At 38.2% G+C, this 26,055-nt stretch overlaps 1 protein-coding gene across 2 annotated transcripts in view; it reads right to left on the bottom strand.

Annotated features, from left to right (window-relative positions):
- Positions 1 to 26,055, bottom strand: part of LOC306883735 (follistatin-related protein 5-like) — a 142,254-nt gene that overhangs the window by 76,023 nt on the left and 40,176 nt on the right. For both annotated transcript variants that reach the window (XM_079439166.1, XM_079439167.1), the window contains exon 4: positions 23,243 to 23,491. In XM_079439166.1, coding sequence (XP_079295292.1) covers positions 23,243 to 23,491 — 249 coding nt within the window. The remainder of the gene's footprint in view (positions 1 to 23,242; positions 23,492 to 26,055) is intronic.

The following is a 26,055-nucleotide window of genomic DNA, read 5'->3' as shown; positions in this document are numbered from 1 at the left end:
GCACTCCGACCATTTCTAAAAAGAACCAAGATTCAGCCTCTTCTGTGTACCTGCATAAATGAAAGTATGACGGCATTGCTCACATAGGATGTGTAGTTGATGGTCGTGACCCGTAGCGCAGCAGCTAAAAGCGTGCCATGGCTGGTCGCCCATCCTGATGGGAATTCTGGTCATCATATTACTTTGCAAAAGTCAGGAGCTGTGACAAACAAGTTTGAGATGGGCAATTCAAGACACGCAGACAAATGAAAGTGTTAGGCTGTGTCTAACAGACTGTGGATAGCTGCTGTTAATTAGAACCGGTGGAATCATTTAAAAGATAGAGCACTTACAAATGAGGTCACAGCAATATACATTAAGTAGTCATGAACAGTGTAACAGTGTATGATAGTATCCATGCTAAGAATCTATCTATCTATCTATCTATCTATCTATCTATCTATCTATCTATCTATCTATCTATCTATCTATCTATCTATCTATCTATCTATCTATCTATCTATCTATCTATCTATCTATCTATCTATCTATCTATCTATCTATCTATCTATCGATTATTTATGCTCTAAGTTTACTCTAAGTTTATTTTTACATGTAACTACATGTTCTGTTTTCATTTTAATTTTAGTTAAAATTTTTGTAATTTTGTCATTTTTAATATGTCTGTTTTTACTATATGTATATTTTTTAAAGTTATGTTTTCATTTGAGTTATTTTAGTACATCAAGCTGAAATTAAAATTAAGTACGTTCCCTTGGCAACTATAGCTGAAAGAAAATAAGTATGTTATTTTATTTTATTTTGGATAAAGTCATTTTTTTTTCAAGTAATGAAAATGTTTTTATTGTTTTAGTTTTAGTTACGGTTTTTCTCGATTGCTTAAACACATTTCTTCAAACTATGCCTCATATTCTCAAAACAGTAAACACGTATCCATAACTTCTAACTCAATTCCCCAAACTTCCTATATTCAGGTCAAAATTAAGCTCTCCACTCAAAACAACTCAATCTTGCTGAAAAAACAAACTTTGCTCTCAGACATGACACACAAACAGTCAAAAACACACACACTACAGAACAGTTTTACACACTGATGAGATCAATTCAAAACAATACTACAAAAACCAGTTATAAGTGTGGTACTTCCCAAATGTTTTATTTCCCAATTTACAGTTTTTCTCAATTGCTTTGGCACATTTTCCGAAACAGTCTTAACATTCTCTAAACTGTGAGTTCAAATATCACAACTGTTTGCTGGAACTTCAGAACTTTATTGCATGTCTGCAAAATGTAGTTACTCACCCAAAACATTTCATTCATGCTTCAAAACCTAGTTATCGTGTCGGTAATTTGGCCAAGGCCACCAAAATATAAAGTATTTTTGTCATTGTATGAGCCACACTGGTCAAAATGTTTAGTTGTTTTTTCACCATGACTGTAGAAAACTGTGTGTAGTATTACCTGAGGCAAACTATGGCAATAGTTTAGATGACAGTTAATGTAGGCCTACTGAAACGCAGAAGGCTGCACATATATCCATTTATTGATTGAAAGAGACTGTTTCAAAATGTTTGAATTATTGAGGATATGGTTGATCTCCCAATATTTAGCTGCACACTAAAGCTATTTTAAGGCCATGATTGACAACATGGTCCACAATAGTGGCCCTAATTTCATCTGATATGCGCCTCTGTCCTTGGTCTCTTCTGCCTCTTCCTCTGTTTTGCCTGTGTACCCTTCCACCATGCATTCCTCTTGGCTGTTGACCCTGATCGTTTTCTGGATGTTCATCCACTGTCAGAATTTGTAACTCTTGTGTTGTCCTCTGTCTATATGCTTTCCAGCTGAAGATTCATGAGATGCACCTTTGAGCTATTTCAGAGAACTGGTTTACGTATAATTGGTTGATCTATATTCTCTTCATTCGTGAAAGTCAAGATTAACTTGCACAATTCATGGCAAATTTACAAAAAGTCTAATAGAAATGTGTAGAAAATATGTTTGACGGTTTATGACAACTAGATCAACCATTTTGCATTAAATGACTTATACGATGAACTAATGACTTGAGGTTTTGAGGGGTAAGACTATAGCACAGAGAACTATATAATACATCTTGACCAACATGACAATAGCAACTGATAATGTAGGAAACCACAGAGAAATTTACATAATCAGTTTCATGAATGTACCAAAGCAATCCCAACTTGTTCAAAAGAATGAGAAACTTTTTATGATGTGCACATGTGACTAGATGATGTGGAGGTTGAACAAGTAGTTTTGAGAATTTCATTTCTGATCTGAGACATGCACCAAAGCCACTGAGAAAAACTGTAAGCTGACTTTGGCCTTTTTATCTATCCATCGAAGGTTCAGATTGGTGTCTGATACATTTTGACTCCTAGTGTTTCCACTTGGGTAATTGTGTGCTAATTGAGCTCAAACTGTGCAGACTTGAGTGAACAATATTGAATGCTAGTGCTTTCTAAATGATCACATGGTGTAAGCACTGAGAAATGTAGGGTTCCCTTCCAGGAACTCGAGGTGCGTCGAAACGCTAGGGGAACGTTTTCAGCGTGACCGTACTCTGGACAGATTACACACTCCACGTTTGCTTTTTCTCATTCAGCAACCGCTACTCTGTGTGTGTGTGTCTGTCGATCTGTGTTGCGAGTCTTATTTAGTGTTGTTTCTCTTTCTCGGGGATCGCAACATGGATCTGGCGGACGGGTTGGAGACAGGTTCGCCCTATCTCCTCCTGCATTCCCCAGATCTAGCGCTCTCACTCGTGGAAGCCCGCGGTGCAGTTCTTCCCCCTTTGAGTGAGAGCTCGCTGTAGCAGCGCGCGTTGCCGAGGCGACGCATACATTACGTCATTCTCATTCATATCAGAAGCGATGCTCCGGGTGGAACAGACGCTCGCAAGCTATCTGTCCCCTGGCGCGGCGTCGTCTCTGAAGGCTCGCGGCTGCAGGTCAGGCTGGTGCATGTCTGCACACCATGGCAGTGTTACAGGCATACCAAGCCGTCGTACCTGCTTAGAGAGCTAGATGAGGGAGAGGAGCTCAATCTAGATTAAAAGAAAAGCTGATCTCTGAGCTCCGTAGAAACACTGACTGTGGTTGACCCTATCTGACATAAAGGAGAAGATACGGTCTTCCTCATGGACGCCCCGCTTGCGCCTTCTGGCCTGTTCGGCAATGCCGTCAATTCCGTCGGAGGCCCGTAAACAGGTGGCGGCGTTTCAGCGGTTTCTCCCTCACCGATTTCTAGCTCAGGGGGCTGCTGGGCGGGAGCAGCCCTCGCCGCGTGCCAGCTCCTCATACAGAGAGGCACAAAAACAGAGCGTTGCAACTCGCACCCCTCCAAGGTGGGGCCGTGGCGGCAAACGCTATGGGTCGGGGACCTCTAAGACTAAACCGGATCTGCGGACCGTTCTCAAGTCTAAGAGGTCCTTGGCCAAGAAGCCCTGACGAGCGTGGCCCAGGCCTTACGAGGGCAGGCCCCTCTGGAGAAGAGCGGGTTACACCTCATTATATGGTGTCCGTCTCCCCCCAGTGCCCTCGGGAGACCAGTCTGCCAACCCTGCCAGAGTTCCAGGGCACAGCTGGCTCCAGTGAGCGCTTCTCTCAGTAATTTCCACCCCGAAGTGTAGCGGAGCTGAGAAGCTCGCCACCCCTGCGGGGGTCTCTAGAGCTCCTGGTTCGGCCTTCTCCTGCCGGTCCTCCGCTTCAGGGCACCGAGCCAGCAGCTCTGAGTACATCAGAGGCCAGTCTCGAGAGACTAGTTCCCTTAGTAGAGCATCTGGCAGCGTGGAAACTACTGCCAAATGTGTCTCAGTGAGTCCTGCGTTCTGTAAAGAAAGGCTATCGTATTCAGTTCGGCGCTCCGCTGCCGCCTTTCAACGGGGTGATTCCCACGTTGGTGGGCCCCGAGCAGGCTCTGATCATGGAACAGGAAGTAGACACTCTTTTGAGGAAGGAGGCCATCGAGGTGGTCCCTCCTCACGAAAGAGAGCCCGGGTTCTACAGCCGGTACTTCATTGTTCCAAAAAAAAAGGATGGAGGGTTGCGTCACTTTTTAGATCTGCGTCAGTTGAACCGCTCAGTCATGTGACTGAAGTTCAGGATGCTTACACTCAAACAGGTCATGTCTCAGATCAAGTCCGAGGACTGGTTTGTCACGATAGATCTAAAATACTTCCACGTCTCCATCCTTCCCACTCACAGGAAGTCCCTGATGTTTGCTTTTGGGGGCAAAGCTTACCAATATCGGGTTCTTCCCTTTGGCCTTGCACTCTCACCCCGCACTTTTACATCAATGATTGGTTGATTCTAGCTCAATCGGAGCAGCTGGCGATTCGACATCGAAGTGTCATTCTCGCACACTTGAAAGAGCTGGGGTTGAGACTGAACGCCAAGAAAAGTGTGCTTTCTCCAGTACAGAGAACCACTTATCTAGGCGTGGTGTGGAATCCGACCACGATGCAGACACGCATGTCCCCTGCTCGGATTGAGTCGATCCTCACGTCAGTCAAGAGAATAAAAGAAGGCCGGTCACTCACTGTCAAGCAGTTTCAAAACCTGCTGGGTCTGATGGCAGCTGCATCCAACATGATATCTATTGGCCTGCTGTACATGAGACCCTTACAGTGGTGGCTCAGAACCAAGGGGTTCTCCCCGAGGGGAAACCCACTTCGCATTCAAGGTCACGCGGCGATGCCTACGTGCCTTAGACATGTGGAGATGTCCTTGGTTCTCGTCTCAGGGCCTGGTGCTGGGAGCTCCTAGTCGCGCGTAATGCTAGCGACGGACGCATCCCTCACCGGTTGGGGAGCGGTCATGAGTGGCCACCCTGCCCGTGGTCTGTGGAGTGGTCGCCATCTCACATGGCACGTCAACTGCCTGGAGATGCTGGCCGTGCTTCGAGCACTCAAACATTTTCTCCCAGACCTAAGAGACCACCATGAAGAGCAGATATCCTGTCGAGGCAGGGGCTGAGGCCTGGGGTCATCCAGCTCCACTGGGACTAGATGCTATGGTACGGACTTGGCCAAGGCTTCGTCTGTACGCCTTTCCCCCGATCGCTCTGCTCCCGGGAGTTCTGCCGAGAGTGCGCTGGGACGAGGTCAGTCTACTACTGGTAGCACCGTTCTGGCCTGGCCGAGTATGGTTCTCGGACCTGATTACTCTCCTCGACGGCTCTCCATGGGAGATTCCTGTCAGGAGAGATCTCCTCTCACAGGCGGGGGGAGGGGGGCTATCGTCCACCCTCGCCCGGAGTTGTGGAAGCTGTGGATGTGGCCTCTGAGGAGGCAGAGCTCATAGCTTACGGTCTCTCAACCGAGGTTGCTGAGACCATCCTCCAATCCAGAGCTCTGGATTGGATCCAGAAACTGTATGCCCTGAAGTGGAACTTTTCACTTCATGGTGCGCAGACCGCCACCTTAACCCAGTTAACTGCCCGATTGGTACAGTGCTGGAGTTCCTGCAGACCCGTTTCTCCACAGCGGTAACTCTCTCCACCCCGAAGTTTTATGTGGTGGCTTTCTCGGCCTACCACGCCCTTCTCGGTGGCCTCTCAGTGGGTTGGCACCCCCTAGTTACATGTTTCCTCCAGAGGTGGAGGCCTCCGGCCAGAGAGCTTATGCTATGTGGTGGATCAGGATGCTATTGCATAGCCTTGAGTCCTCTGCTCTCCCCCTCCTCGGGGATCAAGACTCACTTCTCAGAAGTTGGCCTTTGGGAGGCAGGCCAGCCAACTTTAGCCACTCGTGGCCTTTTTTCTCTCACCCTCGTTGTGCTCCTGAGGGACACACACAGGGCAGGGACTTGGAAGTCTGGCGGCGTGGGCATCTCGTTCCCCTAGCGTTTTGACGCAGCTCGAGTTCCTGGAAGGGAACGTCTCAGGTTATGTATGTAACCCTGGTTCCCTGAACACACGTGGTTCAGAGCACGGTCATGCTGAAGACGTTCCTCTAGCGTTTCGACGCAGCGTCTCCTTCCCTTCAGGGAACCAGGGTTACATACATAACCTGAGACGATTTGTGTGTAGAGTTTTGCAGTAACAGTTCACCAAATCTGACTCATGTGTTAAAGCATGGAATAGTGTTTATAGTTCAGCAAAATGGGTGTGCTTTTTGAAAAAGGGCGTTATGGTTTTGAAATTTTAGTTAAAAAGCCTGGTTATAGTGTTTTAGCAATGGAGAAAAAACTGTAACTATGGTTCAGTAAGACATTTTTAAAGAAATTAAAACTTTTATTCAGCAAGGATGCATTAAATTGATCAAAATATATTTATAATGTTAGAAAATAATTATATTTCAAATTCATTTCTACAATCCTGATGTATCATGTTACATTACGCAGCACAACTGTTTTCAACATGAATAATAAAAAGAAATGTTTGAGAACCAAAGCAGAATAATGATTTCTTTAAACAAGGTCTGTCAAGCATACATTCAAAGATGGTCTTGATATTTCAACTTGATATGGAATTTAAAAAATATATATTACACTACCTTACACTTCACCGTCTGACTATGCGGTAGAGCCACTTAAAACTGTTCAGAACATCCGTATTCTTTGACAAGCATTACACAAATGCATTGCTAAGCACAAAGACATTTAGTACAAGCCATATAACCATTCTCAAGTGGCCTACGTGATTTACTTTGAAGTAAAACTTGACAAGCGGCCCAAAGGGATGACACAGAGGAAAAGCAGATTGATCTTTCCCTGTTTGAAATGGGCCTAGACGGCCACCTGCATTCATATCTGCATGTGACGTATGGGACCCTGATTTACTTTGAAGACCACACTAGTAAATCTAGTCTGATCAGATGAAATTCAGTCCTGTCCGAAGGTGGGTTTAGAATGGTGGCTTTAATTAAAACAACTTGAAGGACGGCTAATTAACATTAATGGGCCACTTTGATCATTTAGGTAATTATAAAGGAATGATAACCTCATTAAGAAATAATAACAAAACGGGCATGCTGTAAGTCATTATTTTGGGTGATTATCACAGATAAAATACCATCACTCAGCTGAGATTGCTCATCACCACCTTTAATGTTACATGCTTCTTGACTTTGTCTTGCTTGATTTAAAAAGGTCCCCAAATTGAAAATTCTTTCATCATTTACTCACCCTTATGTCATTTGAAAACTTGCATTCTTCTGTTTTATTCTTCACACAAAAAGAGACTTTAAAGAAAGTTGCAATTGTTTTTGCCGCAGTTAACATTGGATTCCACTGGCTTTCACTGTATAAGCAAAACAACACTAAGACATTTTTCAAAATGAACGTTTCACAAAACAAAGGCAAGCATAAAGCTTTGGAATAGCTAAGGCTGAGTAATTCTTTTTAGATTAACCAAATGGATGAACTTTGGATGAATTTAATTGGATGATTAAACTATCTCTCACGCTCATTTCAGTAAGAAACAGGCCTTCTTATTAGTAGCATACAGTATTTGAGATAATAATAATAATAATAATGACACAATATGATCTTAAATTCTGTCAAAGTACACCTCAAATTGTGCTTCTATTTATTTATTTACTTATTTGTTATTTGTTTGCTTTAATTATTTAGCAAAGCTGACAAGGCTATTGACTGTATATCATTTAAATGAGACAATGACATGATTTTCTCTGCCAGCGCTATAGTTTGCAGAAACTGTGATGAAAATAAACCAAAGCAAGTTTTCTGTCTTGCAAGTAGGTGCTAATTTTATGTGATTTTTAATGCTCATTTTAACTTTTAACGATGCCAGATTTTTCTTTTTGCAAAATATTGTTAAGCATATGGATATAACAAAATATGTTTAAAAAATTGCATAATAAACCTCTTTTGGGATAAAAAAATCTGATTTTTGGATCGTGACAACTTTAATGAACCTAAATGAACCCTAAAAGCAGCTGGATATTGCCTCCAATTCTTTTGTTCTCTTTATTTTTCTGTACATTTTGTGCATCACTACTGCTAAATTTCACTACATTTTGTGCATCACTACTGCTATTTTTTATGACTCTGTTGTACTGATGTCGTGTGAGCAGCCTAGGTCTGTGTAACAGCAGTAGGGTCTCCGTGTGCAGACTTCCCTCTCTATTCTCACAGTACATCGCTCTACATGCTCTATGCATCAAACACACACGGCTTCGGTCTGAGGTCGCTGACTCTGCTTTTTAAGGGCACAGGGCCAGTGCCATTGCTGTCAAGTTCTAGCGCTGCAGAAATGGACGTGTGAACGCAGTGAGCTGTAAAGTCTGTTCTCTCTCTCGCTGCGCCTGACCACCTAACATCTCACTGGAGAATTTCACAGGCAGTGCATTCAATAACAATCTACCTGCCGCTGGATATCCATATGAGTTGTTGTAATGACAAATTTACAACTCGCTGGCAGGCTATTATTCAAGCTCTCCCAGTGTGATGTGCGAGTGGAATTTCCTAGTTGTTTTCATTTTCCTAGTTGTTTTGTCCTTTTTCCTGTTTCCCCCCTCCCTCTCTCGTCTTCATTGTTTTTGTCTCTCTCTGTCTCAGTAGTGCTGCTTTATTCTACATAAAGTAAGTCATCTTCTCCAGCTGTCTACCTCTCGTTTCACCTCTAATTTGATTTCCGCACTCTCTTTTCTACTGTCACTGGTTCTTTCTATTCTCCTCTTTTACCTCTATCCCTTTATCTCTGATTTCTCACTTTTGCAGATGCTGGTGCACCTTTGAGGAGCTCATTACCGGCCGGCAGACGCGGATGTGGCTTCTCTTCAGGCTGGAGGTGACAGTGACATTAAAACAGCTCAGGGTCTTATTATCACTCTTCTAAAACTGCAACAGAACAACATCTTTCTCTTCTCACTGTCTGTATTTGAGCTGTAAGAAATATAACAATTTTTGTTTAGTTTTTTTGTTTTGAATTGACAATTTTCTGATTTTGTAAAGCCTCAAGTAAGCTGTTAAAAAAATTTGATTATTTTGACAAACATTGTGACTGCAATATGAAAATCATTATGATAAACATTTAACATCTTATTAAACATAACGGTGACAAATCACATTGAAACAGCAGCTTTTTATGTTCAGCAGGGTGTGCAATTACATATTTAAATATATTTTAAATATGTATTTGAATTAAATGTTTCAATACTATTTATATAATTTATATTTTATATATTAGTAAACAACACATATATAGTACACACACACACACACACACAAATTAAAGCACACGCAAATTCAAGTTTTAATTAAATGTATAATAATAAAATGTATATTTATTTTATTAATCATTGAGCCATTCAGTTCCTGAATGAATATATTGAATTAAAACTTCACTTGATTTGTTCTTAAATAACCCAGTATTTTTTAAATGAATTAGTTGAGTGAAGGATTCAAATGATCCCCTCATTGAAGACAGCCTCTTGTTGCCACCTACTGGCTTCCTTTGAAATTGCAGCTGAAACGATCTCTAAATAAACAGACTGCCAGTCTGTCTAAAAAACACACTTGGAACACCATTTGTGCATTAGACTTCTATTAAAAAATAGCAAAATTATTTGTAATGATGAAAATGTGTACAACAGAATGTGAACTCATTGCACCTGCTGAAATGAAGTTTGTGGGAAGTTCAATACCATACCTATAGAGAAAATAACTTTATACATCCACTTTAAAGCACTCAGTGGATGTATTTATTAAAACACAGCTGTTTGCAGTTAATAAAGCACAAGGTCACATCACAATATCAATTTTAATTTGATTGCACAGACTGAAGTACTACACTCTAGCCAGTTTTAACAAGGTCAGTGGAAGCGAAATTCACAGTTTAGCTGCTGAAGGTCCCATACACACTCAGAGGAACTGACTTTGACAGACATAACTAGTGAGAGGCTGACAAGGCCATCTCGTCAAGAAGAACAATATTTTGGCATGGCTCGGCTGAGCCCGCCACCCTGAGGGTCGGTAACAGAGAGAGACTAGATATGAGAGGAGGACAGAGAGATGTCTTAAGGCTCTGTCACTCTCTTCTTCTATGTAGTCCTGTTTTTAGGCGCTGGTATCAGATGAATTTGACTGAGCCGCTGTTGTGGTCAAGCGTTGCTGTTGAAGAATGCTGCCATTGAGGACAAGGGAGCAGCAGGTAGAAGAAGATATATATTACCTGATACCATAAGCAGAAGAGATGATAAACAAGACACAGAAGGACCATCTGTTGTATTCAGAATAAATTTGTGACAGAAGGAGGAACAAAAAGCTTCCTGATCTTGTAGGTTTTGTCAGAGGAAGGATAAAACAATCATTATGAATAATCAGGGAGACAAACCAATAGTAATATAGTACAATACACACATAGAAATATTTATCAAATTGTAATGTGTAGGTGTAAATTAATATCACTGTGATATTAATTAATATTAATTAGTCGTGTGTGTGTGTATAAATATATATATATATATATATATATATATATACTGTATAAACACACACACACACACACACACACACACACACACATACATGCATTTGAATTCATTAGAATTCGTTGAATTCTTCTTTTATTTTAATTTTTTCTGCATTCTGTTTATTACTTCAATTGCTGTTAATTACTTTCTCAATTTCATTTTGAATGGCACAAAACTGGTTCCTAGTGTGGATAGTATATAGACAAACTAGCAAAAGTATATAGCCTACATATGAATTCACAAACACCCAACTGAACATCCATGAGTGCAATCAATCCCTCTACCAGACCCAAGGTCACACAAAATCAATGTTACTGTAGATACTGACCCAAAACACTCACACACATTCAAGCACACACAGACACATGCCTCATTAATGTCCCTCTACATAAGAAAACTGATACGAATGTTAAAGCAATCAGCAGTTCTCAAGCTTTCAAAAAATACATGATTGACTGTACATGTCCCCCAAAGATACCATTCAAAACTTCAATGGTTGTATGTTGCCCTTGGTTTGCCCTCAAATAACTGACCTAAAAAGCCACTATGTATCTCAGCATTCTTGACAATCACAGGACATCCCATTCATTTAATGTGTGTCCAAAATTGGGCTCAGCCCACTGTGGCATTGGGCCTGTGTGTAATCAGACTGCTGGTGATAAACAAAGTAATCTGTGGTATTGGCAACCCGCTCACTCATGCTTTCTTTTTGTGCTGGCTGGTTTGGAAGGACTGTCAGTCAAACTGATGGGGCTGTCCAGCAGACATTCTTCACAGCAGCCTTATGGGAGAACTGCAACAAACGTCCTGGGTTTTAATCAAAACACCAGCCACTTTGCCTTTTGTAATGTATTAAATTGACATTCATGGGTTATTCACAATGTGCCTAACAACAGTCTTACGTGAAACATGAAAAATGCCTAATGGCCAGGTTGATCCGAGACACAGTTTATTCAAGTTTGGGTTTGAAAAGATTCTTTACTCTTTAGATTCTTTTTTGAAAGTTTCCAACTCACCAAGGGTGCATTTATTTTATCAAAAATACTGAAAAAATAGGAATATTGTGAAACTGTACAACAGATTGTTTTCTATTGTAATATATTTTAAAATGTAATTTATTCATGTGTTGGCAAAGCTGAAGTTTCATCATTAATCTACAGTGTCACATGATCTTTCAGAAATCATTCTAATGTGTGACCCTGGACCATATTACCAGTCATAAGAGTCATAACCAGTCATAAATCAAATTCTTTGCTCTTTATTGATGTATGGTTTGTTAGGATCGGACAATATTTGGCTGATATACAACTATTTCAAAATCTGGAATCTGAGGGTGCAAAAAAATCGCCTTTAAAGTTGTCCAAATGAAGTTCTTAGCGATGCATATTACTAATCAAAAATTAAGTTTTGATATACTTACAGTAGGACATTTACAAAATATCTTCATGGAACATGATCTTTACTTTATATCCTAATAATTTTTGGCATAAAAGAAAAATGGATAATTTTGACCCATACAATGTATTTTTGGCTATTGCTACAAATATACCCGTGCGACTTAAGACTAAAGTTTTGTGGTCCAGGGTCACATATGCTGATTTCTTCTCATGATTATCATCAATGTTGAAAACAGCTGTGCTGTATATGTAAAACTACAGCACATTCCATATTGGGTCATGCAGTTATTTTGATTCAAGGATCCATGGTGAACATTCTGAAAAATAATTACCCATACGGCCTGAGTAATGAACACGTGACCATTAATGCGCTCTGAAGGCCTACATAAAAACATGAAAAAGCTGTGACAATCAAAGGGGAGCAGAAGTATTTTATCTCGGAGGATCAAAATAACTATGTCACGTGTCAAAGCGCTTGATATCACCTCACAAACATTAAAGGCTCTTCAGTATTTTCATGCTGGCTGTGCAGGCATTTGATATTCAGTTATCCCTAATGCGCCAAACGTTGTTTCTTTGATGGATAAAGGAAAGGAGTGAAACATTGAACGGCTGCCATTACAGAGTGACAGTGGAGGCCATGATATAAGAACAAAGGCAAACAGTCACCAGAAGATCTTCTACAGTCTTCCTTACCATGGCATTTTTGTTATCACAGCAAACTTAATGCTGAGTGACTTGACTTATAACAAAACTACAGTTCCTTGCCCTTTCAAAAGAGTGTGAAAGTTTTATCCAATCGGAGTTCTTCCACTCTGTAGAAGGAAAGTGTATGATTCTACAAATAGGAAGGATGACAGAAAGGTACATTTTGCTTCTCTGCCTCATATACATTATCTCCTTGAACTTTTCTGCACAATCTGAGCCGTGAATAAGTGCCCCCGAGCACTTAACATAGCGCTGGAGTCAGGTGAATGAACACATGACCTCTATCTGACTGTGCAGAGCTGCACAAAGTCCCTATGTGCTGTAGCTTCATAGGGATAATAATAATAATAATAGCCTTAGAATAATATCAACTTCACCAAATTAATCAAATTAAAATGAACAGATGAATGAATGAATGCATACCAGGATGCTGAATATACATTAATTGCAAATATATATATATATATATATGCTTATATATTTTTAGTTCAAATAAATCCCGTTTTCAACCTCAAATCAAATTCTGAAATTTAACTAGTTAAAATATACTCAATGTATTGAATTAAAGCATTAATTATTTTTGTGCTAATATATTCAATGCTTTTCTTAATTTGTCAAATTCACCTTGCTGCTACCTTAAATTAAATTCAGAAATTTAATTAAAAAATAACATATAATAATCAATGCAATGATTTAAAACATATATTACATTTCTTTTCTTAAATTCTGAAATTCAATTAGATTAAATAGACTGCATATGCATTCTGCATACTGATTAACCCTTTTGGATTTATAGCTTTAGCACAGAGAGCATTTAAAACGAAAGGTGAGACTACTATAGAATAAAAGACGTCTTAACATGTCAAGCTGGCAGCAATCCACCTCAAACATATCCAGAGGTTTAGCGTTTGACAGTAATGGCGGGTAACACCCAGATTGTTCATCTTTCGCACTGATGAGCTGTTACCACATTCTATCTCGGCAAGAGCGATTGTCCTCCCTTAGCTTATTTCGCTACTTTGCTAAGATTGATGACAGCAGCCGTTGGGTTCTAGACGAAAAGATCCATGAGACAATTCCGAACCTCAATTCCCCATATGACAGCAATTCAACACAAAATGGGTCATTTACTTTTTCCTTTAAGCAGTCCAATTCAACCAAACATCACTATGGCTAAATGCGCAGAATTCATCTTCATTCCAGTGCAATAAGAGAGGTGAGATGTCCCATCCATCTACCCGTAGACCAAATTATGTCCGTGACAAAATAATATCATATTCCTTGGGCGGCTAACCAAATTAGGAGATCTAAATTGGGACAGAGCATCTCCATCAAGACAATGAGTCAATTATCTTGAATATTATGTCTCCACTAACTATGTCATCCATCTTCTTTCCACTCCTTTTGGGTTATTAAATAAACCACTAAAAAAAGGTGAACGGCCCAAGAGTTTTCCTAATTTTCCTACTTGTTTCATCATAAGGGGAACATCAAGGTTTCCAGGTTCGCTCTGGTCTAAAAGTGGCTACTACAGCTATCGACTACACCTGACTTTATTATTAAAAAGGAAGAGTGAGGACTTTGAAGCCTTCAGAATCAGATGTGGGGAGAGCGCTTCAAAAAGCGGATGGCATTCAGCTTTATCATTAATCAGTTGATGATGGGATTTACATTTTCAGGAAATCCCGTGGAGATGCACAGAAGCCCTTTTTTGAGTGAAACTGTCAATTGCACCAGCAACCCTGAAGTGTCAAAAACTGTGATTTTCTTTCACAAAAGCGGATCTATTCTGTTATTATATTCTACTATAGCTTATAGAGTAAAAAAATAAATAAAATAAAAATAAAAATAACCTTCTCATCGAGCTGCAACCATCAGTCCTTTTGTGTCTGCCTTCATGATTTTAAACATGAACAACATTGTTTAAAATGGTCAATGACATAGGGTGTCATAGATAAAGAAATGGAAAAATGTTTTGATACATTTGAGAGAGCATCATCTTAATTACATTTTGCATATATTTTAAATATATGTATATTTTTTTAAAACAAATATCATGAATTATTGATTAATAAATATTATGTTTTTAGAAAGTCACTCTACACACACACACACACACAAAACAAATAAAGTTAATAAAACATTTTATTTTCCAAGAAAATATACCATTTCAGTCTTTCTATTTCAAAAGTTCACATTTAATTCAGCATGTTACTTGCCATTTCTTTGCAAGTAATAAATTGAGATTTTTTTTCTATTTGTTATTCGTTGTACAACCTGAAAAAATAAAATAAAATAAAATACGTAAAAATATAAACACTTGTTTATATGAAAAATATAATACACTTGAATTCAGCCACTGCCAGTCACTGTGTGTATACACCTAATATGTAATATAATAAAATAAAATAAAATGTGTTTCATGTTCATGACCCAAAAAACATTTGAGTTTACATAAATGTTATATTTTTAAATAAATATATGCATAATGTTTTTGTTTTTTTTGTACACTACTGTTTAAAAAATTGGGGGGAAAAAAAGTTGGGGGGAAAAAAACAACCCTGCAGTGCCAAAAACCATGATTTCCTTTCACACAGGCTGATTTAATCTGTTATTATAGCCTCACTAAATAGCTAACAGAGTAAAAACTACCATCTTTATCAAGATGCACCAAATAGACCATCAAACCTTGTGCTTTTGTGTCTGCGTTGATGATTTTAGAGTCTTAATAAGGTTCCCGTGTCTCATCTTTGGTGCAGATGTGTTTGTGGTGATGCTGCTCTAGTCCTGCGCACGCTGCATGCGGATGATCAGATAATCCTGCGGGGGTGGGTTGAAATGTTTAATCACGCCTCCTGGAGTTTCGCCATGCATGACCTCATCCTTACCTCTACAGCTTCACTCAAATTACAGAGCAATTAAAATCTGAGCAAAGCTTACAGTGCATTTCAGGTATGTTAATTTTTTGAAATCTTATTTGTTGAAAACAGTTTTCCATATACCGGAAAATAAACAGTTGTGTCAAAGTGGTGTAAGATCTGAATGTGTTACATCATAAAAAAAGGCTGGAATCTTGCAAACAGTCTGGCTTCGTGCAACATGGTTTTTATAGCACAGACATCTTGTGTTCCGGAAGATGTCAGTTCTTTTGACAGTAGTCATCAGTTTAGAACTCATATATATGCACTGTCAGAAGTTCTATTTTTTTTTTCTTTTTTCTTTGTGAAAGTTGGAAGCTTTGAGATGTGAGCTGGTACAATGTGAACCACATTTGACCCCAAATCTTCCTCAATGGCAAATCAAGATTAGCAGGTCATAAAGGCCTGAGTATACTTAATTTCCCATGTTCCACACCAATTTGCGCAGAGCTTTGTCCACACAGCTTTTAAAGTTTACGCATGAGCACGAATGGATGAGTTTGACAAATGCACAGTACCACTTGGACACTTCTGTCTCAACATTTCACATTGCGTGTGAGCTGTTGTACACAAAAATTGGGCTATATGTGGACAATGTGCACGGACATCCATGGACTGGCCAAATGACAAAAATTCTTATGTGGACAGTGCTTGGACCATTACAGAATGCGGACAGCCAAAGTATACTTTGGGCTTTACATATTTTTTTGGAATCCACAAAATAAGAATAATTTTTAATCTAGTAAGGTTGTATTATTTGTGCCGTTATTTTTTCCTTAATGTTGAAGAATTTTCACACAGCTATTAATTGTGACCACATCTCTCAAGCTCCAAAAAATAAATACTGTAAATGAATATAAAAATGTACTACTGTTTATAACTTGTGCACAATATTTTATGTCTTCTGAAGTCATAAAATAGCTTTGTGTGAAGAACAGACAAAATTATTGTTGTTGTAATATATTTTATATATTAATTCAAATATAATTAAACCAAATAATAATGTTAATAATAATGTTAAATATTTGGTTTAATTATATTAATTCAAATATAATTAAACCAAATATTTAACATTATTATTTGTAAATATAAATAAATATGATTTATAAATATTTTTTTTTATTTGAATTAATATTTATATTTGATAAATCATATGCATTATTTTTATTGTGCCGTAACAACTATGAAGTTTTGTATGGAAAAGATCCTTTAACACTCTCCTTTTGCGTTGAGCTCAAACAATAACAGCATACAGGTTTAAAATGTTGAGGACAAATAAACAATGACAGAATTTTTCTGATTCATTATTACTTTTAACTTTGGTGTGGCTACAATAACTTTCCAAAAGTGCCTCCAAAACCATGAGAAACCTCAAAACAGACATAATGTAGGAGAAAGTAAGGGACTAACAATCATGTCATATGAAAGAAAACCTGTCCTTACTCTTCATTGTCTTGGATGTGCTATTTTTCCGTAATGACCTAAGAGAGGAGTGACAGTGCCACACACAGCTTCCGAGTGTTTTGAGATGGTCCTCACTGCAGAACACAAGATCCAGGGGGCGTGGTTGGATCTAGATCCAACTCCTCCCACCTTACATTTACCTGAACCCACCCATCTCCACCCCTAAACCTACCAATCTCCACCGCCTAGATGTGGATCCAATCTTTGTTCTGCAGTGAGGGGTTACTGAGTGTTTTCAAAAAACAAGCATAAAATGTCTGTAAAAAGCCACTATTAGGGAGAATGAATTAAGGTTTCTGTTTTTGACGTTGCTGGGAACATATGAGGGAACAGGACTCAGGAGCATGCATAATCAGTGCATACTCAGAGTAAATCAAGTTTCCCCTGTTTCTTATGCTTTTTTTTTTTTTCTATAATTCTCAGTTAAATCCTTTAAGCCACGTCTCAGCATCCAACAGGTAGTGCGGTCCCTAATAGGCTCATTAGCAGTCCGGGCTGCAGTAGGAGGGATGGCCCGGGTGGGTCTCTCTCAGAGGACACCACAGCTGTCTCCACAGGGAGAGCGCTTTAATTAGATGTCACACGGCAGAGGAGATGAAGACTCTTTCAATCCTCTGAGGTACAGGACTTGACTGACACGCTAAAGAAATGACATGTCTGGTCATGGGCACTAAGCCATGTGGGGTGTTGCATGTGTGAATTCAAATATTTTAATTCTGTGAACTGGCTTTTATTTAAAAAACAATATAAAAGGGTCAATGACATAAAAGGGTCAACCAAAAAGAAATGGTAAATCTTTTAAAAAGTTTTAGTGAACATCTTAATTTATATCTCCAAAAAAGTTATAAATATAAGTGGAAAAGTACATATGCAATGCATTTGTAAACTATTTTTGAATAATATAGCTACAAAAAAAAATTACAAAAATGTGTTTGTATATGTATAATATATTTTACACTACCACACAAGATGGGGGTCAGTAAGATTTTTAAAATGTTTTTGAAAGAAGTACGTCTCTTTGTTCACCAAGGTTGCATTAACCTTTCACATGATCCTTCAGAAATGGTTCTAATGCTAATTTGCTGCTCAAGAAACAGGATCAATATATATATATATATATATATATATATATATATATAAAATGGTTGTGTTGCTTTTTAACATTGAAAATGACTTTAGTGTTATTTTTTATGTTTTTTCAATTGAATTCATCCTTGCAGGAAGAAGAAAAAATAAAAACCACTGACTCCAAATTTTTGAACAACAGTGTATATCTATAGACATCCACACATTGATCCTGAGCTTCTTTTTCCACTTCTTTCATAACTTAACCATAACATTTAAGATAACTCACATTTGAAGTCAGACCATTCAATTGTCAGCAACATCCAAAACAACAGATGAAAAACAAAAGACATGTGAAAGGCTGACTGATGGCTGAAATGGAGTTACATCAGACAGACCACAAGCTTTATTAACTCTTCATTCTCATGAAAGAAATTGAAGTAATGGGGAGAAAATAATGAGATGAATATATAATCAAAAACAACTCAAACAACACAAACTTACACAGTGTGTGGAGCAAAGTGCAGAATTCTGAAAGAGCCATTTAATTTCCCCAGTGCAAATAGTCATACAACGGGTGAGTCACTGGAATAAGGGACATAATTGAAGCTTAACAGACAGAGGAAAGCTTAATGGGGGGATATTTTCCCTTAACAGTCAACGCGGCAAAAAATGAATCTTTTTTTCTCGCTCCGGCTGACAGTAAAGCTGTCTTTTGAGATGTCTGCCGATTATTCATTATAAGTACTTTGAAAGTTTAAAACTTTGACGCCTTTTGTTTGATGTATTAAACAAGAACAATGTGGGTACCGCAAATCTTGGGGTCCAACTTAAAACTATGTGACAGGATACCCTTTTATCCTTTTCGGTGCTGATTTTCCATTCATCTTTGTAGATTTCTGTCCTTTAGAAAGTGTCGTCTAGTGGGACAAAATTGACAGAATGGATGGACAGACAAACAGATAGATGTTGTGATGGGTCAGACCCCTGCCACTTACGGGTGTCCCATACGATACGGAAGAATAGAGATTCCTCTAAATAGAATGTCCTGTAATTGCACGAGATGTTCTGTTGGGCTCGAATGTATGCGAGCAATTAGAAAAGCATTTACAGTTTACTTTGCCAACTCAACAGCTTGCATCCCATCGTTATCCAAACCCACTGCCTCGTGCCAAACCACATAGCCCTACAGGCACACAAAATCCGAAACCTCATCCTTGGCTAGAGAGAACTCCTTCACAGCCTTCCCACTGGGACACGGAAGTTCTGTAGCCTACAGCATATGCTCTGTGATGCTTTATTACTTAGTATTATGGCATCTACCCTGCTACTTCTCTTCTTTTCCCTGGTCAGCACAGAGTTTGGGAAGAATCAGCAGTCTCTTGATGTTCCAGTAAGCTTTCATCCTGCTGTTTCTTTAGTTAATTTTCTCTGGCGTTGTACAGGCCCCAAATCATTAGACTCTGACAATATCAGAATTTGTAAACACCGCTTGGGCAGATAATCAAATGCCCTGAGAGACAGGAAAAATATTGGAGCGGTAAGGTGGAGTATAAATGATGCATTAGGGAAGACTAGTATGCAGCGCTTTGACACTTAATTGGCCACTGCTGTGTGTGACGAGTACAGAAATGTCTGTTTTCTACACACAAAAACAAAACAATCACGCAACTTCATTATGAAATGGTACAAGTATTTCAAAGCACACAAAATCTTTGAATGGGCATGACTGCACGCCCTGATCTATACACTGTTTACATTGCATTTACCGTTTATCTAAATATCCAAAGACAAAATACATTTATTTGAGATGCAAGACTTGTTTACAGAGAATATGTCTTGCATGACGGCTATTTTTCTCTCCCAAGTGGAATATTATTTTATTTCAAGCACAAATCTAACAAAATTTAATGGGGTTTGTTCTTGGAAAAAAAAAGCAATTTGGCAATGAGGCAAGAAAAGTAAACTTTATATAAGATATATTCTCTCAGCACAATTTAGCTTTGAGTTTAATAAATGTATCTTGTTTAGATATTTGCATTTGAATGCAAGAGGAAAATACTGAATAAAAACAATAGTTTTTTGTTTTTTTGTAGGATGCTCATTCGAATCTGATTTAATTCTCTCCGCTCTACTCTTGTTTTGAGAGGAAAGAGAAATAAAGACTGGAGAAAGCAGAAGAGGATAGTGCAGTCAAGGATCTACCCCCACAATGAAAGCTTTCGATCAAAGTTCTTCAGCTTTTTTGTCTCCTTGTCTACCTTTTTCTCTGACGGGTAAAAAACAATGCTTAAAGTTCAGATAACGGTCGCCAGACTGTTATTTTGCTTCCAGAATGATAAGAACGTAAACATATATATTTTTTTTAATTCCCTCAAAGCTCTTGAAAATAAGCACAAACATTACGGCATTAAGTGCACCTGCCATTGTGAAAGCCATTAGGGCCTATTTGATACACTGCTGATAATTAGAACGCATAATTATCCAATCCCATTATCTCACCAATTACCAACTTTCTACAGTTTAATCTTCAAAGTTTCAATTGAGCTGAACAAACCAACCATTTTGTTAAACCACATACATGATTGACATTTAAATGATTGACAAATACCCTGATGGGCGTGTTACACAAATGTTATTAAAACTGTTTAAACAAAAACGATTAATGAATATTCAGGGGCAATTTTGCAATCAGGCATTGTGGTGTCTTCTGTGAAACTTTGATTTGCAGAACAATCATCTACCCTAACCATATATCTCTCTGGCTCTTGTACACTGATTGGCCCAAGCAGGTCAATATCATCATCTTACGACTGAGATTTGATTTGAGAGGGCATTTAGAGGTTTGATTTGTCAGTCAGGATTACCTATATGCTTTCCAAATGACAGAGGAAGAGTTTGAAAAGATATTCTGCACGTGAATGATTGAATGGTTAGGGTGACGTACTGCATTCGTAAGGTTGCCGGGCCTTTATGAACTTGACAAAATTCAACACAGAGTCACTTAGATGATATAGAGCTGTAAGTGAACAATGTTTTAAAACCTTTCCGATGATATCAGTTAGTTTTAAACCATTTGATATGATGGTCCAATAGTTCAACTGACACATTCAAACTGATATAATTTTGCATCTAAAGTCATCTTTAGAAATCTGAAGTTTTCTCATTTGATTTTTTATCTTGACCAGGAAATAAACCTAATGTATCAGCAGATGGGGGGGGGGGGGGGGGGGGGGGGGGGGGGGGGTTGTCCTGTAGCTAATTTTGCACAATGATTACAAGATTTGTCTAAATATATATATATATATTTCTAAGCTCCTTCTGGGGCCTGAAATGGAGGAAGTTTGGTTAATACTGCTAATTAAACAATATTTTGCAGAATGTGTTTTTGTGCTGGCACCTTGGCTGGTTTAGGACGGTCATGGATAAATAAAGATGACAATAAAACCACCAGTAGGTAGCAGCAAGTCACAGTTTTAATAAATGATTTATTGAATCATTCAAATCAAAGGATTCGTTCAAAGAGGCTGATTTAATTAGAAAACTAAACAAGGGAATGGACCGTTGAATCACTGGCTCACTTGATTCATTCAATAACAGATTCATTTATGGAATGAAACACCGTGTTGCTCTACACTGTTGTATAAAATTATTAGCATATTTATGCTCGTGCAAATGTGCTGATATTCAGAAAACTACATGGCTTGTGCAATGAATATAAAAAAACAAAAACACATACATGGGTATTTATTTATTTTTCATTGCTTGAATTATAAGGGCATTCTAACTACATTCTAATAGGCCTCATCGCGCAGTGAATGCTTTTGGACTCTCAAGATGTGTTTTTGTTTGTTTTTTTGCAAAGTCAGTGACATACACGATAATGTCAGCTCTGCTATCTTCTCTCAGTCCCTCACAGTCACACATGCAGCACAGTAACATTATATCAGGGGAATGTCTTAAAATTCTAATCAAGGAAAAATCATACCTTTTGTTGTCTTCTTTTTAAAGAACTTCAACTTGCGCTTGAACAATTTTGTGCAAAAATGACGAAAACTTGCTTCCGCTTGTACGCAGTTTGTTACAGTACCGAGTTCTGATTGGCCAATCTCTGTTATATAGTTTGTGAATTATCATAAGTAGAGAATTTTAACATTTAATTTGCACGATAAGTTTTACATAAAACTCAACATTATTAATCTAAAGGGGATGGTGGTTTTACTGAGGGGATGCTTTTTGTAATTTTTTTCCACCAGGGGGATGGCACCCCCCCCCACCCGCATCCCCCCTCAATTCGAGCCCTGCATATACCTAAACCTACCCATCTCCACCCCCTGATTCCTTATTCCACCCATCTCCACCCCTAACCCTACCAATCTCCACCCCCTAGATGTGGATCCAGCCACGCCCCATGGATCTTTTGTTCTGCAGTGAGGAGCTGCTGAACAGAACAGTAATGATCATCCAAATGAGCGCCAATTCATGTTGTACTGTTTCTGTTTCAAAATGAATCAGGATTTAAGAAACACAGTTCCCAGTTCTAAATCAGATTTTACATGCACAAATATGGATGTTTCATTCATTAGTGGCCATTACTAGTCCATTAGTGCTGGACATAATTTCCGAGAATCATATCTTGCTTGTTATGCCAAACAAAACAACCTCTCTCTTTCTTGGAAAATAAATTTGTCAAAAACATCTCAATTGCCTCACTGCAGATATGCCGTTCTTATGATTCAGAATTCTCATCCATTCAGAGCTTACAAAAAATATTTCTTCAAGCAACTAAAGATGAACTAAAGTATGCAAACAGTCGGTATTAGTGATGTAAAAAATGCTGACACTTTAATACTAAAAACAAAAATCTAAATGTTATTAGACTCCTGTTCAAAAGTTTGAGTCTGTTTTGTGTATTGAAACAAAGTATGTTCACCAAGGCTGCACTTAATTAATCAAAAAGACAGTAAAAACACTAACATTGCAAAATATTATGACAATTTTTATATAAGACAGAATAGCATTAATTTAAGATTTATATTGTTGTTAATTTAATCAATTTAATGTGTCCATCCTGAATAAAAGAAAAAAAGAACAAACTTTAAAAAGTGTGTAGTTCACAAAAACAGCTTCAACAACCCACCTAAACAAAAAAGGCATCAGTTCCAGTGAAAGTTTGTGCATGGACAACGATGGACAATATACTATAACACATCATGTTGGTTCTATACCTTTGTAGAAGCATTCCTCGCTGTGCATGATGGTTATTCTCTGATGGGCCATACAGGAGGCTCTGTGAAGCTCACAGTGGTTCTGATAGAGTTTGCCGTCAGATCCGCACACAGGTTTGTAATGTGGTTTGCAGTGCTCCAGACACTGACATTCTCCTTCACCTGTTTCTCGATCAACCACACAGTGCTTCCCCAAACCACAGTACTTATGTTCACAGGGCCCAGGAAAACCATTCTGACCAAAGAACCCTGCAAAGACATGTCAAAGAGAGGGAAAATCATGTTAATTTGTAACATTATGCAAATATGAAGAAGCATGCTATGCTACTTCACTTGAACGACTACATAAACACACATCATTAGAAGTCAATGGGTTCTTTTATACAGGGTTTAAGATACAAATGTTTTTCAACCCACACTCAACTGAACATTAAACTTACTACAACACAAAGCACAGTAAAAAAAAAAAAGAAGTAGAGCAAGACATGTCATGAAAAGTCTCATGACCGTTTTTCTATGCAATACATTTGTTTTGTGTTTGTGGTGTTCTGACAATGCTGGCAGGAGTTGAGAAGCCCTGTGGAGGAAACAATCCCACTGCACTGATGATATGCAGGCCGTATGGGCTTCAGATGAAATATGTATGACTGTAATAAAAGATAGCCTGAGCTCTAGCACGCTTCCCCTTATTATCAATTACAAAGATGTGCGCTATACTCCTCCTTCAGCTGATTATTTCATAAAGATTAAGAATTGAAAATGCACAGTCACATTTCAGCTCTCAGTCCCCCTGTTAGACAATAAGTTTGAGAAAGGGAGCTTACTAAATAAAGCTTGTATATGCCACATATAATCTCTAAGGGATTCTATAAAAATGACCGAAGCACTTTTGTGTGTTTGAAAAGTTCATAGTGTATATATATAAGAACATAGCCCTGAGCATTTCTTGTTAAAGTGCATATAACCTTTTGATTGTATTATCTTTTGATGTCTTTTACAGCACTCACTATTTATTTATTTTCCCCATGAATAGAACAGAAGCAGATTCTACCTTTTCTGAAATTTTAATGACACATTTTTATGTGTCAAATATAATGTTTAAAGGTAGGTTAGAGATTTTGGAGAGGCTAGCAATAACAAGATAGCTTTAAAGGCATAAGATCCCACCCTCCCTGCAAATCACTCTCCAAAGCCAGAGACGATTTAAATATATATAAACTATTTAACTTAGTGATTGCTATTTTGATTTGAAGAGACAAACAGCATAACCAAAATAATGTTTTTGAACCACATCACTTCCCCTTTCCCCTAATATAATATAATATAATATAATAGACAGATAAATCATGTTTTGTTTATCAAGTTATCATGTTTTTATTGCGTTTTATTGTGTTAGTTAGCTGTAGTTTTTGTTATTTTTACTTAATGAAAATAACCTAACTGCAGTTTGACTGAAATTAATTGGAATGCACAATGAAAAATATTTTTTTGGGAAAATTGTTAAAAACAGAGTTATCTGTTTTTGCAAATTAACTCTTTATATATAACTACATACTCTTGATATATACATATGAAAATCACATTCAAAATAATAATTAAACTAAAATATAAACAAAAGCTAAATATTGATTGGATTGCTCAATAAGAAAAGGAATGTGTATTCAAACACTTTAAAAGCCATTTTTTTTTTCTACTTTCTGCTTACAAAAAATTATTAAATACAAACGAATCAACTCCATCCAGCTATGCATTCATATACACATACTGTTGCTGGAAAACTTGGCATATGTTGCAAAATATTTTTAATTTGTCATTTTCAACCCACTTTAACTGACTTCCAAGTCATTACTGTAATTTCATAACTTTATACTTTATATGTAAGCCAGCAACATAATTTTGATGACACTAAAATTAGCCAAACTCACAACAATCATGTTCAGTATAGCACAGCAAGTTTGTGAAGCATAAAAACACACAGTCGTGCTTTTACGTACAGTGGCCTTTACAGGGAGTTAGAAACCTTTTAGATATGTGTAATTAAATGATGACCCCTTCGTCAAGTAGCACATAATAAAGACCTTCTCACTGCAGGTTGTTGTAGTAAAAAGAGAAAATTGGCTTTTGCCAGCAGGGTGGACAGAAGCCAAGATAGCGTCTGATTGGTATGCACACAGTAACTCGCTGTGACCACGGTGACATCAAAGACAAATGACTAATTCAGTCGAAATGATTTGTTATTGATGAGTCAGCTTTTCAAAGAGAGAAGAGAGAGGCTGAGAGGGAGAGAAGGAACGCTTGATTCTGATAAAGGGTTTGGGTGAAGGTGTCGTGTCAGGCTTTCATCTGCCCACCATCAAACATGGACTTTTCATCCCAATAAAAGCCAAGACGAAACCCTAAAGAGAGTGGCATATACAAGATTATCAAAGTCTGCACTAAAGTAACAGTACAAAGAAGTAATAATCAAAAAAGTGAGCCAATGAAAAGCGGCAGCAGAACAAAAACATTCTCATGACCTGAAAAGGTCAGAAGAAATGCAGCGGCCTTCACCGGGGAACTATTCCTCTACCTGACACCGACAGCAAAGCCATGACTGAGGGATAACTGAGCTCCACCCACCCAGTTGGTCTCCGAACTGAGTGTCATCCCTTAGGTGCTGATTATAGCAGATCCATGACATGCATGATAACTAATAAGAGCTCAGCGCAGGGCTTCAGAGTCAGATACAGTCATATCTCTTCATATAGATGTTCACCCGAAGACTTCCAGACAAAATAAAAGGATGAGCACATCAGTTACTTTGCATTTGTGAA

The sequence above is a fragment of the Barbus barbus genome (genome assembly GCF_936440315.1).
Source record: "Barbus barbus genome assembly, chromosome: 17".
In the NCBI taxonomy this organism is placed as follows: Eukaryota; Metazoa; Chordata; class Actinopteri; order Cypriniformes; family Cyprinidae; genus Barbus; species Barbus barbus.
The sequence above is the reverse complement of the archived record's forward strand: the minus strand, read 5'-3'. Positions and strand labels throughout refer to the sequence as shown.